This window comes from Cololabis saira, chromosome 3, assembly GCF_033807715.1.
Source record: "Cololabis saira isolate AMF1-May2022 chromosome 3, fColSai1.1, whole genome shotgun sequence".
NCBI lineage: Eukaryota > Metazoa > Chordata > Actinopteri > Beloniformes > Belonidae > Cololabis > Cololabis saira.
The window spans coordinates 42,904,792-42,921,938 of NC_084589.1; the positions used below are offsets into that span (position 1 = coordinate 42,904,792).

Consider the following 17,147-nt stretch of genomic DNA (forward strand, 5'->3'; position numbering starts at 1 on the left):
CATCTTGGGTTGCCGACCCCTGGTCTAGTCCTTGATTTCCCATCCCTGACAAATGCACTGGGGTGATTTAAAAGACAATTAAATTATATAAAACAAAATATTTAAGTGATTGATGGTGGACAATGCACTAGCTGTAATTACTTTTCCTACTCAGCACTTGGACATCTGAACATAGCTCTGAGTTGTGAATGAAGACCTAACACAGTATAGTTATTCATATTTTAAAGAGAAGGGGGTTTGTTGTGTAATTAATTGTAGTAACAGACTGTCACAGTAGGAGGACTGGACTCCAAAAATCTGTTGTTCCTCTCTCTCTTCCAATAGAGATAAAATTATTAAATATCATCTTTCTTGTTCTTATTCCTTTCCAGATTCATCATGAAGATTTGTTTTTTGATTCATCTAAGCCTTCTCTTTATTGGAGCTGCTGCATCCCCAACTCCACCTTTACCCCCCACCACTCCCACTGAGGACGGACCCTGTCGGATCTACAACTCTGGCCGTTCTGCAGACTGTCGTGGAAAACTGCTGGACAGCGTCCCGCAAAGACAACTCCCACCTACACTTGATACCATAGATCTCTCCTACAATAAACTTCAAGTTGTCTCTGATACCGACTTCCACCACCTCCCTCAGCTCCGCGTCCTTCAGCTGCAATACAACAACATATCACACATTCACAACGATGCTTTTAAAAATAATACTCTACTGGAGTATCTGGACATTTTTAATAACTCCCTGCAGTACATTCCTGCAGCAGCTCTGACACCACTGTTGGAACTAAAAAACCTCTTTATGTCCAATAATCTGTACAAACATGCCACTCTGGCTGATAGCTTCTCCAAATTGGTCAAACTCCAGGTTCTGTCCATGGGTGGCCCTTTGGTGATGGGTTTAAAAAGAGATGATTTCCAGCCCTTAAAGAACATCAAGTTGCAAGGTTTTGCTATCAAATGTTCCTCCAATCTGAGTTATTATGAACCTGGGAGTTTAAAAACCATCCAGACCCATCAGATGGGCTTTGACATGGCTATAGATCGACTGCCGGACGCTCTTCATCACATGCTGCATGACCTGGCCAACAAAACATTCGCCGTTATTCAGTTTCGCAACCTCTTTGAATTCGAATACTATGTGAGAAATGATGACATTTTCCAAGATTTAAGATACGTTACAGCCCATCAGCTCATCTTTCACAGAGGCAAATTCAATGAGAATCTCCTGAGGATGGCTTTACTGAACATGCAAGCAAACCTGATCAAGAGGCTGAGACTTCAGTACATTGACTTTGCCCGTTCACCAACATTTATTGACAGCGGAGCAGGTTCCAGCATCACAAACCTGGCACTGGATAAGCTGGATCTTTGGTGAGTATTTCACCAGTTTTGAAATGTGGGTATTTATCATAATATAATAAATGACACTTTCCCAAGGTTTCATGGTACCGCTTTGGAGTGGTTATGATTGCATCCAAATGTGAATTAAATTCATGTTATGTTCAGAGGTGGGTAGTAACAAGTTACATTTACTCCGTTACATTTACTTGAGTAAGTTTTGGGAAATGTTGTACTTTTAGGAGTAGTTTTGAATCACTATACTTTTTACTTTTACTTGAGTAGATTTGTGAAGAAGAAACTGTTACTCTTACTCCGCTACATTAGACGTTGAGCTGTTACTTTTCTTTTATCCCTTTTATCCGCGTACGCGTCAATCTCATGACATCACTGAGTGATTCTTTGGTAAAAATGTTTGTTTTTGCATGTTTTGTCACATTTACACAGACTCAAACACACACAGAGTTTCTATAAGTTCATGGGCTTGTTCTAGTTCTGCCTTAATCTGTTATTATTTTATTATTTATTAAAGTACTTGAATTTACTTTAAGATTATTTTAATTTAAGCTATTTTTTATTTTTTATTAATTTTAATTCATTATTTTATTGATTTAATTTTCCTGAAGATGATTATTTTGTCTGTTTGAATGGTTGTGTTAAAAAAATAAATCAGACGTTACTCAACAGTTACTCAGTACTTGAGTAGTTTTTTCACCAAGTACTTTTTTACTTTTACTCAAGTAATTATTTGAATGACTACTTTTTACTTCTACTTGAGTCATATTATTCTGAAGTAACAGTACTTTTACTTGATTTTTGGTTACTCTACCCACCTCTTATGTTGTTATGTTGTTATGAATGTTTAACTCTCCAGGGATTTTACAATCCTGGCCAACCATGATCCTTATTTGCCTCTTTAACACAAATCTTATTGTGGTTCCCCTGGAATCAACTTTGATTTGACTGAGTCTGGATGCCATCGAATAGTGACCCAATCAATCAGATAAATTAAGCATCTGAAGGCAGACAGGTTGTTTTGGAAAGTGGCTTTTGGGTGCTCCTGTGTGAGTCATCTCATACGCCATCATATTAACAAAATGTAACCCAGTAAGAGCCTTTACCAGCTATAGTCCACGGGCCAGACCAGATATTAGTACCACTCAAGGTGACAAAACTTGCTTATAATTTTTGAAAAGATCCATGTCTGTAGATGATATTTTGGTATGATAACCTTCCTGAGTGGCAGCTGGATCAGAGTTATCAGCTCATGAAGTTCAGAAAATTACATTTTAGATGCTGCTGCATATCCTGGTTTAGATTCATGTACAGGATATCTGTCAAAGTTTCACAATATTGTCTTTGGTATCATTTTAAGCATTCATTCAAGCTAAGATGTGAATCTTTCTGACCAACATCGAGGTCACTGCAGCTCTTTAAACTATAAACAACACACATTTTTACACAATTTTCGCCTAAATGATATACTATCTGTTATGCCTGTGTCATCTAGGAACAACAGAGACAAAATACAAAAAATGGAATACTCACAGGACCATAAGGATTCAGGAAATGTATCACTTCTTAGCTTGAATGAATGCTTTAAAGGTCCCCTTTATAATGATACCAAAGACAATATTGTGAAACATTGACAGATTTTCTGTACATGAGTCTAAACCAGGATATGCAGCAGCATCTAAAATGTAATTTTAGATGCTGCTGCATCTAAAATGCAGCATCTAAAATATCAGCTCATGAATTTTTAACTTCATGAGCTGATAACTATGATCCAGCTGCCACTCAGGAAGGGTTATCATACCAGAATATCTACAGACATTTTCAAAAATTATAAGCAAGTTTGGTCACCTTGAGTGGTACTGACAAGTGAAATTTTGGGCTCTGGCCCGTGGACTAATACCATCACAATCAAAACAGAACCAAAACTTAAGAAAAAAAAAGAAAGAAACTTTGATATTTCAGGTTTTCTGTTTTAAAAAGATCAAAGATTATGAAAATGATCACTAGGAATGTGTTGAGCTTATAAATGTGTTTACCGTATTTTCTGGACTATAAGCCGCTACTTTTTTCATAGGTTTTCAACCATGCAGCTTATACAAAGGTGCAGCTATTCTGTGGATTTTTCTTCCACCGCTAGGGGGAGCGCTAACCGGAATTAGAATAAAAACTAAGACAAAATAAATGTAAAGAAGAATACGCTACTTCTTCTTTAGCAGATAGAAGTAGGTAGAAGCAGATTTCAAACAGATAAATAGATGAATAAATACCGGTTATTTTCTCTTGGTTCTGTCCAGTTTTAATCAGCAAAGTTGCTGCCGTGTTAAAAGACTCTGTTAGGAAAGGATCTATTTAGGTACAAACATGTACATCATTTACAGTTCAAAATCCTTCTGTACATGTAGTAAATATCTAATCTAACAACATAAATATCTGCGGCTTGCATATCTTTTTTTTTTTTTTAAATAGAGCGGATGCGGCTAATATACGGGTGCGGCTTATATATCTTTTTTTATTGTTTTTTTTTTAAATAGAGCTGATGCGGCTTATATACAGGTGCGGCTTATAGTCCAGAAAATACGGTATTTACTTAATCATCATAACACCTAACAACTATCTCATTTCTTGTAGGTACATCAGCAATCCAGATGTGCTGCGTTTCGACTGGCGCTTCACCTGGTTAAAAAGAGTCAAGGAACTGTCTATTCGGTTCGTGTATTTCAACTCTGCACCTTGTGATTCCTGGGCTGAGATGGAAGGTGTGGAGACTTTGGATGTCTCCAACAATCGCCTGAAGAATGACTATATTTTCAACCAGAGGTGTGATTACAGAGGCAGCATGCCAAGTCTGCGCGTCTTCAACCTAAGCACCAACGAGCTGACCAGCTTAAGAGACGTGTCTTCTCTAACCAGGGAGTTCAGGCAGCTACAGGTGTTGGATCTCAGCTCCAACAAACTAATGTCCGTAGAAGAAAACCAAGAGTGTGTTTGGACGCAAAACATCACTCGTTTTATTGTTTCCGACAATCCGTTGACGAGCAAAGCCTTCGGTTGTCTGCCCACCTCAGTGCGCTACTTGGATCTCTCCTACTGCAACCTGGACCAGCTGGACATGGCGTTCTTTAAGAAAGCCACCAACTTGGAACACCTCCTGCTGAGTGGAAACAAGATTAAGTTCATCCCGTTGAAGTGGGAGAGTCCGTCACTGCGGTTTCTAGCTCTGGATGGGAATTCTTTTGGCCTGATTAGTATGGAATCCTTCCAGCATATGCCGCAATTATCCGAGCTAAGAGCTGGAAACAATCCTTACCATTGCATCTGTGAGCTTCATGTGTTCGTTCAAAACACAATATCAAAACAAAAGGTTAATCTCACAGACTGGCCTTTGAATTACAGATGTTATCACCCCGAGCCCTTTGTCAACACACTTATATCGAACTACCTCCCCGCTCAGCTAGCCTGCGACATCCGACTCGTCATCATCACCAGCGTTGCCGTCACTACGGTCGTCATCCTGATATTTGTGCTGATTTGCTATATTTTTGACCTCCCTTGGTACACTAAGGCCACATACCAGATAATCAGAGCCAAATACAGAGCTCACAAGGAGAAAGCAGCGGGGGAACTGGAGACGTTCACCTACCACGCCTTCATATCCTACAGCCACTCGGACGCTGACTGGGTCAGGGAGCAGCTCCTGCCCTGCTTAGAGAACAACAGGAACCCCTACCGGCTGTGCATTCATGAGCGCGACTTCATGCCTGGAAAGTGGATCATCGACAACATCATTGAGAACATTGAAAGCAGTCGTAAGGTACCAAAATGTATTTTGAAGTAGAATAATTACTGAAATGCTTCACATAAACCAGGGGTCGGCAACCCAACATAATGAAAGAGCCATATTGGACCAAAAAAACAAAAAACAAATATGTCTGGAGCTACAAAAAATGAAAAGTCTTATATAAGCCTTAGAATGAATACAACACATGCTGCATGTTTATATATTAGTTAGAACTGGGGAGAGATTTATTTTCATTATGCACTTTGAGAAAAAAGTCGAAATGTTGAGAAAAAAGTTGAAATGTCGCGAAAAAATGTGAAATGTCAAGAAAAGTCGAAATTTTGACAAAAAAGTCGAAATGTCGAGAAAAAAGTCAAAATTTCAAGAAAAAAGTTGAAATATTGAGAAAAAAATCAGAATGTCAAGAAAAAAAGTCAAAATTTCGAGGAAAAAAAGAAGAAAAAAGGAAAAAAAGTGAAGAAAAAAAGGAAAAAAAAGAAAAAAAGACGAAAAAAAGGAAAAAAAAGGTCAAACATTTTTGAAAAAGCTCCAGGAGCCACTAGGGCGGCGCTAAGGAGCCGCATGCGGCTCTAGAGCCGCGGGTTGCCTACCCCTGATATAAACGATCAATCATTCAAAATTAGAAGGATAAGCATGGTTCAGTGCTGTTTTAACATGATGTTCAATACTTACTCTTTGGAAGCTCCATAACATCTAAAAGTGCTAGTTGAATACTCTGATAACTTCATGTGATATTGATAAGATGTTCGTTAAGTGCAGCTAGCAAGAATATATTACAAGGATCAAAGGATTCCTTTGGGAGAGAGATTTCCCTAAAGTACTACTTACCAGAGCTGGGTAGAGGAGCCAAAAATTGTACTCAAGTAAAAGTACTGTTACTTCAGAATAATATGACTCAAGTAGAAGTAAAAAGTAGTCATCAAAATAATTACTTGAGTAAAAGTAAAAAAGTACTTGGTGAAAAAAACTACTCAAGTACTGAGTAACTGTTGAGTAACGTCTGATTTATTTTTTTAACAACCATTCAAACAGACAAAAGTACAAAATAATCATCTTCAGGCAAATTAAAATCAATCAAAATAATAAAATAAATTAAAATTAATAAAAAAATAGCTTAAATTAAAATAATCTTAAATTAAATTAAAATACTTTAATAAATAATAAAATAAATAAAATAACAGAATAAAAAAATAAATTAAGCACAAGTAGCACAAAATTTCCAGCCTTTGTACTTTTCTTTTTTAACCAGGCAGAACTAGAACAAGCCCATGAACTCATATAAATATAATGTGTGTGTTTGAGTCTGTGTAAATGTGACCAAACATGCAAAAACAAACATTTTTCCCAAAGAATCACCGAGTGACGTCATGAGATTGACGCGTACGCGGATAAAAGGGATAAAAGAAAAGTAACAGCTCAACGTAGCCTAATGTAGCGGAGTAAGAGTAACAGTTTCTTCTTCACAAATCGACTCAAGTAAAAGTAAAAAGTATAGTGATTCAAAACTACTCCTAAAAGTACAAAATGTCCCAAAACTTACTCAAGTAAATATAACGGAGTAAATGTAACTCGTTACTACCCAACTCTGCTACTTACTAATAGCAGTCCATGTCCGAGTTACACAATATTATTTCTTTGCAATGCTTTTAAGAGATCTGACCCCATTTCTAATTTATTTTCTTTTCCCAGGTCATTTTCGTCCTCTCTCGTCACTTCGTCAACAGTGAGTGGTGCAACTACGAGCTTTACTTTGCTCAGCAGAGAGCGATGGGGAAGACCTTCAGTGACGTCATCCTGGTGGTGAAGGAGCCCATCGATCCCAGCTCCTTGCCCAGCAAGTACTGCAAGCTGAAGAAGATGCTCAGTACCAAGACGTACCTGGAGTGGCCCCAGCAGCCCAATCAACAGCATTTCTTCTGGGCGCAATTAAGGAGCGTCCTGGGGAAACCAACAATGACACGGGACAGAGCGAACAGTGTGAGGAGCATGAATTCCTCTGTGGGAAGGATGTCTGTGATTGCACCCCGAGTAGAAGAAATGATGCCAGAAGAAGCCGTACCTGACGCAAACAAAAAAGCAGAACCTGAAAAAGACATAATTGACAGATATGACTTTGAAGTGTCTGGTCAAGCACAAATTCATGCAGTGGAACTTTAGTCAAATGGCTGACTAATGCTGACATTTACACTGTATTTTCTCAAAAAGCTATTGTCGTAAAGTAGCTTTTGGTTGATGCCAGACAAGAGAAACCATCTATTTTGTTGATAGAGGTAACAAAATGTGTCTGCATCCCTGCACAGGATAAAACGGGTATAGAAAATGGATGGATGGATGGGCTGATACCCTCTGCTGTGACTTTCTCCTATTATCTCAGGACTGATGCTCACGGGGCCTGAAAGGCCTCACATTAATCCTAGATTGGACCTAACTGGATCATTAGACTTTGGGTAACAAAAGGTGTCACATTTTAAACACACCATTCTCCATTACGTTATTGGACCAAAGAGGTGTGAGATCAATAATTGCATCGACCTGATTGCAGGTGGTGGAACAAAATAATACACCTGGAAATGCTTCTGGCACAGCAGGCCACATTTTTAAAAGGAGACATTCAAGTCTGCCGGGGAGCCAAGTTTCATATGAAGTTTGTCTGTATATATGAAATACTGTACATATGTTACCAATATCATGACTGTTGCCAAATGTCTTTACTAGCTTTATCTGACTGTATCATGTTCTGATAGTATGTTTTCAGAACAGATTCGATTTTTAAGATAGAGTTACAAATAGCTTTGAAATAAAACACACTGTGAAAGTGGTTCATAGCACAGTTTAGCAAGTTAAATGGGTTGAAGCTCATTTTTGAAACGGACCATAATTTTGTTTTCCATTAGTCAACTTAACATGTGAGAAGTTTTTCACTGTATTTTCAAAGATTTTTTAAACTATTACAAAAAAAAGAAAAAAGCGTACTTATAATTTCACTAAAAGAAATAACATACAGTATACATTCTCACAAACCATGTTGTGCGTTTCGACTATAAAAATTATTTGAAAGCTGTAATTACACAGATCTGGCCACTTGAGGGCAGTAAAACTTCAAATTAAACCGACAAATTTAAAGCCAGGAATCATTACAAATCATACAAAAGGACAAGGTGAAGTATATAACAATTGTTTATTCCTTATCATTTAAAAAGGAAAAGGAGAGTTTGATCCTTTACAAGGTTCTGCATAAGTAAGTTTATATTTTATAGTGTGTATGATCATGAATGCAACTGTGAGAAAAACATCTGCTTTGTAATAGAAATGATAATTGTTTTATCTTTTTTTTTTATTAAGGATTTAACAACATTGTTACCTTAGTGTTTTAGGCATGTTATTGCTTTTATTCACATTTCTCAAAGGTTGCCATTGTGGGTTCTTGGGGTTTGAGCTGAGGTCATGCTTAAGTCAAAAAATTCTGCACAAATATATATTTTCTCTTTGACCGTAAGGCTTGAATGTAGATCTTGGGTTTGTCAAGTATCGTAAATCTTAATGCATTTTTCATTAGTGAAAAAAAAAAAAAGCTCTTATAAGATGGATTGTATGGAAGATGTGAAATTGTCAACTTAAAAACAAAGTGTTTTGTATGTCAGATATGTTTATTGTTTATTGTTTGATGCAGGCATCTTACAAAACTTCAGATATTAAACGTGAAGTATTTGCCTTTATATTAGACACCTCTAATGCTGGACATTCATTATTCTCATTGTGCACTATTCTGTAATGGTACTACACATTTAAGAACATGAAATTACAAATAATTGTCTCCTCAGGACATCACTTCTGCTTACGAAAGGACTTAAAATAATTATTGTCAACAATCTCTTATCCCGACATGGATTCTTACTCTGGAGAGACTCAATCACAAAGGAACAAGAGCAATGTAACATTTCAGGTGGGGGGCATTTATCAAACACCATAACTGAAATAATACACAGAGATTAATAATATAAATAGATGAAACGTTTTAACTGATGTATTTTTCAGGAAATACATAATATGTAACTCTGTAATGTTTATTAGCTGCATTATGTCTGAGAAAATGACCTGAAAGCTGGAAAATGGAGAGAAAGATCATGGCTATAGCTGCCTGATTAATGAGGTTGATTAAGAAATAAAAAGGAAAATGCTTGATTACATAAGGCATCAACCCTCACTAAGTAGGACGAGTTGCCCAAAGCTGCTTTCAGGTTCGTACTTGGGCAAGGGAGCAAAAAACAAAAAAAAAGTTATTTAACCCTTGTGCTGTCTTTGGGTCAAGGAAGGAGGAAGGGAAGAAAGAAGGAAGGAATGGAGAAAAGAAGGAAGGAAGGAGAGAGCAGGAGGAAGGGAGGAAGGGAAAAAGAAGGAAGGGAGGAAGGAAGGAAGGAAGGAAGGAAGGAAGGAAGGAAGGAAGGAAGGAAGGACGGAAGGACGGAAGGAAGGAGAGAGCAGGAGGAAGGGAGGAAGGAAGGAAGGAAGGAAGGAAGGAAGGAAGGAAAGAAGGAAGGAAGGAAGGGATGAAGGAAGGAAGGAAGGAAGGAAGGAAGGAAGGAAGGAAGGAAGGAAGGAAGGAAGGAAGGAAGGAAGGAAGGAAGGAAGGAAGGAAGGACGGAAGGACGGAAGGACGGAAGGAAGGAGAGAGCAGGAGGAAAGAAGGAAGGGAAAAAGAAGGAATGAAGGAAAGAAGGAAGAAAGGAAGGGAGAAAATAAGGAAGGAAGGAAGGAAGGAAGGAAGGAAGGAAGGAAGGAAGGAAGGAAGGGAGAAAAGAAGGAAGGAAGGAAGGAAGGAAGGAAGGAAGGAAGGAAGGAAGGAAGGAAGGAAGGAAGGAAGGAAGGAAGGAAGGAAGGAAGGGAGGGAGGAAAGAAGGAAGGAAGGGAGGAAGGGAGGAAGGAAGGAAGGAAAGAAAGAAGGGAAAAAAGAAGGGAAAAAAGAAGGAAGGAAGGAAGGGAGGAAAGAAGGAAAGAATGTACGAGGGGAGAAAAGAAGGAAGGAAGGAAGGAAGGAAGGAAGGAAGGAAGGAAGGAAGGAAGGAAGGAAGGAAGGAAGGAAGGAAGGAAGGAAGGAAGGAAGGAAGGAAGGAAGGAAGGAAGGAAGGAAGGAAGGAAGGAAGGAAGGAAGGAAGGGAAAAAAAGGAAGAAAGGAAGGGAGAAAAGAGGAAGGGAAGAAGAAAGGAGAGAGCAGGAGGAAAGAAGGACAGGAGAGGTCATTTTGATCCAAAGACAGTACAAGGGTTAAATATATGCATGACCCTGTGTTAGACTGGTGACCTGTCCAGGGTTTAACCCCTGCCTTTCACCTGTAATGAGCTGGGAAAGGCTCCGTTAGACCCCTGGGACCCTGCACAGGATTAAGGGGGTAATAAAAACGGATGGATGGAATGTGTATTCACAGCATCTTGTGGCATAAACTAGCATCTTTTTTTTGGAATATTACATATACACAACATTCTGATGATAAATAAATAAATGATAGACAAATAGATAAATAAACAGGATTTATCTTAAACTTTGATTTTAAGACATAGACACACTGCAGCTCTGGCAGGAAAGCATGATAACAGAGCTCCCCCACTCTCTTTCTACCCTCCACACTTGTAAATTGTTGTTGATAATTTACAGGAGTGCAGTTGTTTCCTGAGAGAGAGAGGGAGAGAGAGAGAGAGAGAGAGAGAGAGAGAGAGAGAGAGAGAGAGAGAGAGAGAGAGATTAGAAATGTGTCTGAATTGTGGTTGATTTGATCCCCAGGTGCATCTACCAATTAGGCGTATTTCTGCGGGATGTTCAACGCTCACTTTTCAAGCGCCAGGACGGTTGTGACAGTAGAGTTAGGAAGAAGGTGATTGGCTTCTATGAAAAATGTTTAAAAAAAAAACGTTTTGTAGCACTTCTTATACAGCTTGTGCAACACACTATTGAAAAAATAAATAAAAGCAGCAAATACGTTCCTGTGCAAAGGCATATCCTAATACCCATGATCACACACAAACTTACATATACATGAACATACAAACTCTCATCAACACAAACTTAGATTCAGAATGTAGAAAATGAAATGAGAGCTGAGCAGAACAGCCGGAATGCAACGTTTCATGATACATGCCAAAGACAAAATGCACAAAGACACACTCAGCGATCAGAAGTGACGTGTTTCCATTCCTCCAGTGCAGTGCAGATATCCGAGTTCTTTTCGTGACTCAGATGAGGTTGAGGGAGAATACACAAATGTGTAGCCATAAAGAGGCATCAAGTACCGTGAAGCTACTGTAGATAAGCAGGTGAGACAGGCTGTCAAACACACAGCTAAGATCTCCACTGCCACGAATACTGTTCTCTCTTTAATTCGGCTAGATCGCCATGGTGACTTATGTTATGTAATGCAGGTTAAGTTCATAGTTTTACATCAAAATGTCTATGAAATCCTTCACAGACTCTTACTATGATCATTTTTTCAGATCAAAACGTACTGAAATAGTCATCTTAACAGAATTTTGATGCATTCTTTTTGGCCGTTAATCTGTTAAGAAAGTAAGCATCTAGGTATTTTATAACCTGAACCTAATACATACATTCTCAGTTGAGGATAAATGTCAAATATCCAAACCTCCTGAGCTGTACAATACGCCTCAGAAAAACGCTTCAGAAAAATTGCAGAAACACTACAGTCTCCAGTGTTACACTTGCTTTATACCAATAAACTTGTTCCCCATCTGAAAACTAGGTAGATCCCACTCAGAGTTTACAGTATAAGGGAAAGGACAGGCAGGTTGCAAGTATAACTGCAGACAAACCCACTTGGGACCAATATTAACAGCCTACTTCTAAACCATGTGGGACCAATATATAAAATCTGGCTAGGCAGGCCGTTTGCAATATAAGTTTAGTTTAAAATCACCATTATCATCCCAATTATGTTCAATCCCAACTTTCCCATACCCAGAGCGAGCTCTTCCAAAGAAAGCCTAGTTTGTCAAACTCAGTTTGGACCATACACCCCCCAGTGACTGCATCCATGTCTGCAGATTGATTCGACATTTGTTGCCACAGTATATGCAAAAGACCACAAACATTGCTATTGTAGATGTCATTTGTTGCAATAATGTATAGACATAGCAAACACAAAAGACGGTGTGGACGATTTTAAACATTTGGAGAATTAAAGCATTAAAATGTAGTGCAAGTACTTCAACATATTCCAAAGATTGTATATGGAGTAGAGTGCTTTGTAGCTGTCAAAGGCTGAGGAGCAGCAGTCTTTAGTAATTAGGTTTACCACCTGCCATTTGTGCAGCTTTACTGAATAGCTGCTTGGATACGGTTCTGCTCATCCAGTTTTTCACCGAGCATCATGCAAATGAAAGATACCTATGTAAATCCACTCCACAAAGCTCCAGTTAAGTGACCTGCGCCTTCTTTGTGCTGCCACTTCATCGAAGAATAATCATTTGCTTACTTGCACATTGGAAGGAAAATGAAAGAATGGCTATTGCCTAATTTTTCTTTTATCGTTTTCTTATACAGTTAAAATACAGTTAAAATGTTGCATGCCACTGCATGCAAACTGTTTGGCTTTGTAGTTGTTTCAGGTCAAAAAGTCCCTCAGCCCACTTATAAGCCATGATAATCAAAAGCCATATGTTTTAATTTTAACTTTCTAAGATTGCAAAAACTTTTAACATTACATTTAATCTAGCTCTTTTCTTTATATTTGATTCCTTTCTAAGACGCATCTACAGGACTGTCTCAGAAAATTAGAATATTGTGATAAAGTCCTTTATTTTCTGTAATGCAATAAAAAAAAAAAAAATGTCATACATTCTGGATTCATTACAAATCAACTGAAATATTGCAAGCCTTTTATTATTTTAATATTGCTGATTATGGTTTACAGTTTAAGATTAATATTCCCAGAATATTCTAATTTTTTGAGATAGGATATTTGAGTTTTCTTAATCTGTAAGCCATGATCAGCCATATTAAAATAATAAAAGGCTTGCAATATTTCAGTTGATTTGTAATGAATCCAGAATGTATGACATTTTTGCATTACAGAAAATAAAGGACTTTATCACAATATTCTAATTTTCTGAGACAGTCCTGTATTAGGATGTCAACTTCTGTCACAAAAACACGGGCTGTGTATGATGATGATGATGATGATGATGATGATGATCAGGAACAAAGAGCCATTTGAAACCAAACTCGTCCAGCTCTGGGATTATAAACTGGGGCTGCACTAGCAGCATAACTTTATTAGGCGGTAAAGCGTGCATGTACCTGTACAGGTGAGAGTTCCAGTCTGATGGCCTTACATGGCCTTACATGGCCTTACATGGCCCTGCAGCGGCTCACCTGTCCGGGGGAGGAGCTTATCTGATCCCTGTGTTTGCTCACAGGTGACAGAACCCCGATATAACGGAGGAGGAGAGAGACGGAGCTGCAGCCTCTCCACACTCAGCATCCGTCAGTGTCAGCGAGTCCAGGTGAGTTCTCATCGTTCCCCTGCCTTTCTTTAACTTATTTTATGTGCACCGGCGTCTGCAGCCTGTATCTTTTTCTAATCAATGCTCGAGCTGCAGCGTTGCCACAGTTAATTAACACCAGCTTTGCATCTGACATCCACACGCTTGTAATTAGCTCCCTCACCGCACCGGGGATAAATGATTAACGGCAATCACCGAGGATAATTAATCTAACACAATCCCGCAGAAGTAACGCTGCATTTTGTTCCTCTCAGATTTTTTTTCCACGCATCTTTTACATAGTTAGTCTACCTGTGCATTATTGATGCGTCCGTCTCTCTATATGATTAAAGAGAACAGTGGAAGAATGGTAAATGATGAAATATGAGCGACCTCCCGTGGAGTCGCTGCTCTGCTCAGGCCTCGCATCCAGCCCAATGTTTGCAGCCCAGCCTCGTTTTTAGGCCTGTTTTCTGTGCGAGCTGCTCTCCAGGGGGCTGAGCCTTTGTCCTGCACGGGTCTGTGCAGCTGGGAGTGAAAGGACTTTGCTCCCCTGCCTCCTCTTCTCGGGTATCGGAGACTGGAGGTCAGGTCTTACTTTAGACATTTAAAGTTTTTTTTTAACTTTATCATACCTGCACCTGATGAAATACAGGGAATCTTCATAGCAAGAACTGAAGAATAAAATGCATGTATTTGCATCTTCAGAGAGCCACAGTATTTGTAATTATTTCCAATCTTTCTCCAGAAACTCACTCTCTTTATTTCATGCAGGCTATGAATGGCCTAGTGTTTTTTTTTAAAGAGGAATAAAGTTGCTACAATAGAACATTCAAAAACAACTTAGAAAAACCGAGGCACTCAAGAAGTTAGAAAAATATAAAAGGCCTTTATTAAATCATGGCTTAGAAAGTTAAAATGCCTAGAAAAAGTTAAAATGCCAACATGTCTTTGCTATCTGCCTTGAGGAAGGCCTACATGGCTTTTCTAAGTTGTTTTTGGATCCCCATGCCGAAGAGCACCTGAAGTATACTTTTTTTTTTTTTTTGTACACCCAGCAGCACTCCATGCGTTTGTAGTTGCCTTAACAAATGGAACATTTTCAGTCTCTCACAAGTGGAATCAAATTGCTGTCATATTACGACTGTTGCTAAGGCCCCCTTGTCCAAGTAAACTGAATCCCAAATAGAAGGAAGTAGACTGACCTGCCAGATGATGTCACTTGGAATCGTTGACAAGTGACATAAATACATCCGTTCTTTTCTTTTTCTTAGAAAATAGTCCAGATTTTCTAATGCAAAGGGCGATGAGAGGGCATAAAACACCTTTTTCTGAGCTGGGTCTGATTTTAGGGTCTTAGTACCATCTTTTGAATACCTCTAAGTCATTTCCTCTCTTTTTTTTTCTCTCTTTAACCACAGGAAAGTTTCCAAGCAACAGGAACTCAATTTTGCGTCTGCTAGTTTCTGTATAACTGTTTTTTTTTTTGTTTTTGTTTTGAATGCATTAGTCCCAGCAAGGCAAAATGAGTGCCAATCTGCAAGGAGTGATGGAAGACCTCATCAAGGTGTTCTACCGCTACTCTGGAAAAGAGGGGGACAAGTACAAGCTGAACAAGAGAGAACTGAAGCAGATGTTCCAGGCGGAGTTTGCAGAAGGCCTTGCTGTAAGTACATTTCCAGAACTGTTCCGTCTATATAAGAACAATTTTTTTCACGTGCAAAACTTTACTTTCTTCGTCCCTAAACAGTAAATGAAGGCGATATCATGAACTCCAAATAAGTAGCAAAATAGTGACTCTTAGTGGCCATAAGTGGGAGTTGAAAGTTTATTTGGCTTAAAGTCCAGTTGGCTACAAGTTGATTCAGTTTAGTCTGCAGCTTTTTTGTTGATAGGATGTTGTCAGTACCCTGTAACTCCTATTCCCAGATGCATAGAAATGTGTGCACACAAGGTTTTGATCTTGTTGAACAAATGCATCGGTTTTCATCATAAGATTTATCTTTTAGGATCCGATTGAGTCGTCTGAGGTCGACAAGATCATGAAGGACCTGGATGCAAACAAGGACGGGGAAGTGGATTTTCAGGAGTTCATCATCCTGGTGGCTGCACTCACCGTCGCCTGCAATGACTTCTTTTTGGACCTTGTGAAGAACAGCAAGAAAAACTAAAAGTCCAAAATGAAGCAGTGACATTGGTGTGATGGTTTCAATCAATGTATCGTAATTCACGACCTTGAAATGTTCCAATAAATCACAGCAGCTGTTGTCTTAATCTTAATAAATCATTATTGAACATGAACTGTTTCCTTTTTCTTCTTTCTCCATCTATCTGTCACCTCAGGATAATCTCAAATGGAACCACATGATGTAGTCTAGTTCAGATAAAATCTATTATAAAGTCATGTAACAGCTGGTGTTTTGTCCAAGGTGAAAAGGCCATAACTGAACATCAAGGGGAAGCTGAATAACCACATCAGTCATGATGCACAAATGTCTGCAAGTGTCATGTGTATGATCTCAGTCTGTTTTTTAATTTGTTTTTGCTTAACAAAGAAACACAATGGGTTATGTCTAAGATGATGCTTCTAATATGACATTTTTGCATATTCAATATTGTGACACGACTGACGGCTTCTTCAGTAACCCAACAGCCGATTGTAGAAAAATAATTACGGTGGACTTTACTCATCTAACGGCAGGGAAAGCATTTCGACATTAGAGGTTATCCAAAATTTTAAGGAAGGTTACTGGATTATTTTAAGTTTAAACAAATCTTTAAAATCAATTTTGTATCTTTATGGATACAAAACAGAAATGGACACATGAACTGACAGCCAGTGACCAAAGTGCCTTGATCAGCTGAACCACTTTTTCTTTTCTTTTATGCTTTTCTTTTAGAAGTTCTGTGAAATGAAGAAATGGTAAAAACAGAACATTAGAAGAGGTAGGACTAGAAAAGTTTTTTGAAACTTCATCCTACACCCTTTCAAACAGGAAATATTTATCTACATATAGATTTGTCTCTTTAATTTGCTTTGTTTTGCTTATGTTTTTTTTTTTTTCGGTATATACATCTTATGTATTCTGATTATTTTTTTTGTTTTAACCTGTTTGAATAAATTAAATTAAATGAAAAAATGTGTGTCACAACATACATGAAGGTGAAAAACATGACTCAGATGGATAAAACACTTTTTTTTTTAAGCTTGAAATGTTTTTAAATCTTTTCAATCATGTCACGATGACATGGATGATTCAAAAGCATAAGTTTGCTCTTTGTAGCAAATATGAGTTTAAATAATTAACAGAAGCATATATATGAATCAAATTGCACTCTGCATTGACTAACTTTCATAAATTACAAATAAAAGAATTTTAGAGCACAGATGGAGAATTTTTTGGGGAAATCAAGAAATTAAAACGTCAAAAACACGAATAGCCTCTACGGACCCAGGATCAAGTGAATGATAGTATAACACAAATAATGTGCATTTGTAGTTGCATAAGG

General features: G+C 38.2%; 1 protein-coding gene across 1 annotated transcript; it reads left to right on the forward strand.

The window, feature by feature from the left end:
* Positions 1 to 371: 371 nt before the first annotated feature.
* On the forward strand, positions 372 to 15,938 carry tlr18 (toll-like receptor 18). Its single transcript, XM_061717986.1, has 6 exons — positions 372 to 1,367; positions 3,978 to 5,160; positions 6,838 to 7,304; positions 13,484 to 13,658; positions 15,148 to 15,303; positions 15,647 to 15,938. The coding sequence occupies exons 1-6, from the start codon at positions 379 to 381 to the stop codon at positions 15,806 to 15,808; spliced, it is 3,132 nt and encodes a 1,043-aa protein (XP_061573970.1). The 5' UTR covers positions 372 to 378; the 3' UTR covers positions 15,809 to 15,938.
* The last annotated feature ends 1,209 nt before the right edge of the window (positions 15,939 to 17,147 follow it).

What these genes read in the sequence shown, in the direction of transcription:
- tlr18 (XM_061717986.1), top strand. Translation starts at nt 379, where the DNA reads ATGAAGATTTGTTTTTTGATTCATCTAAGCCTTCTCTTTATTGGAGCT. An exon ending in ACATTGAAAGCAGTCGTAAG is followed by an intron (nt 5,161 to 6,837) that starts GTACCAAAATGT and finishes TTCTTTTCCCAG; the next exon opens with GTCATTTTCGTCCTCTCTCG. An exon ending in ATTCATGCAGTGGAACTTTA is followed by an intron (nt 7,305 to 13,483) that starts GTCAAATGGCTG and finishes AGTCTGATGGCC; the next exon opens with TTACATGGCCTTACATGGCC.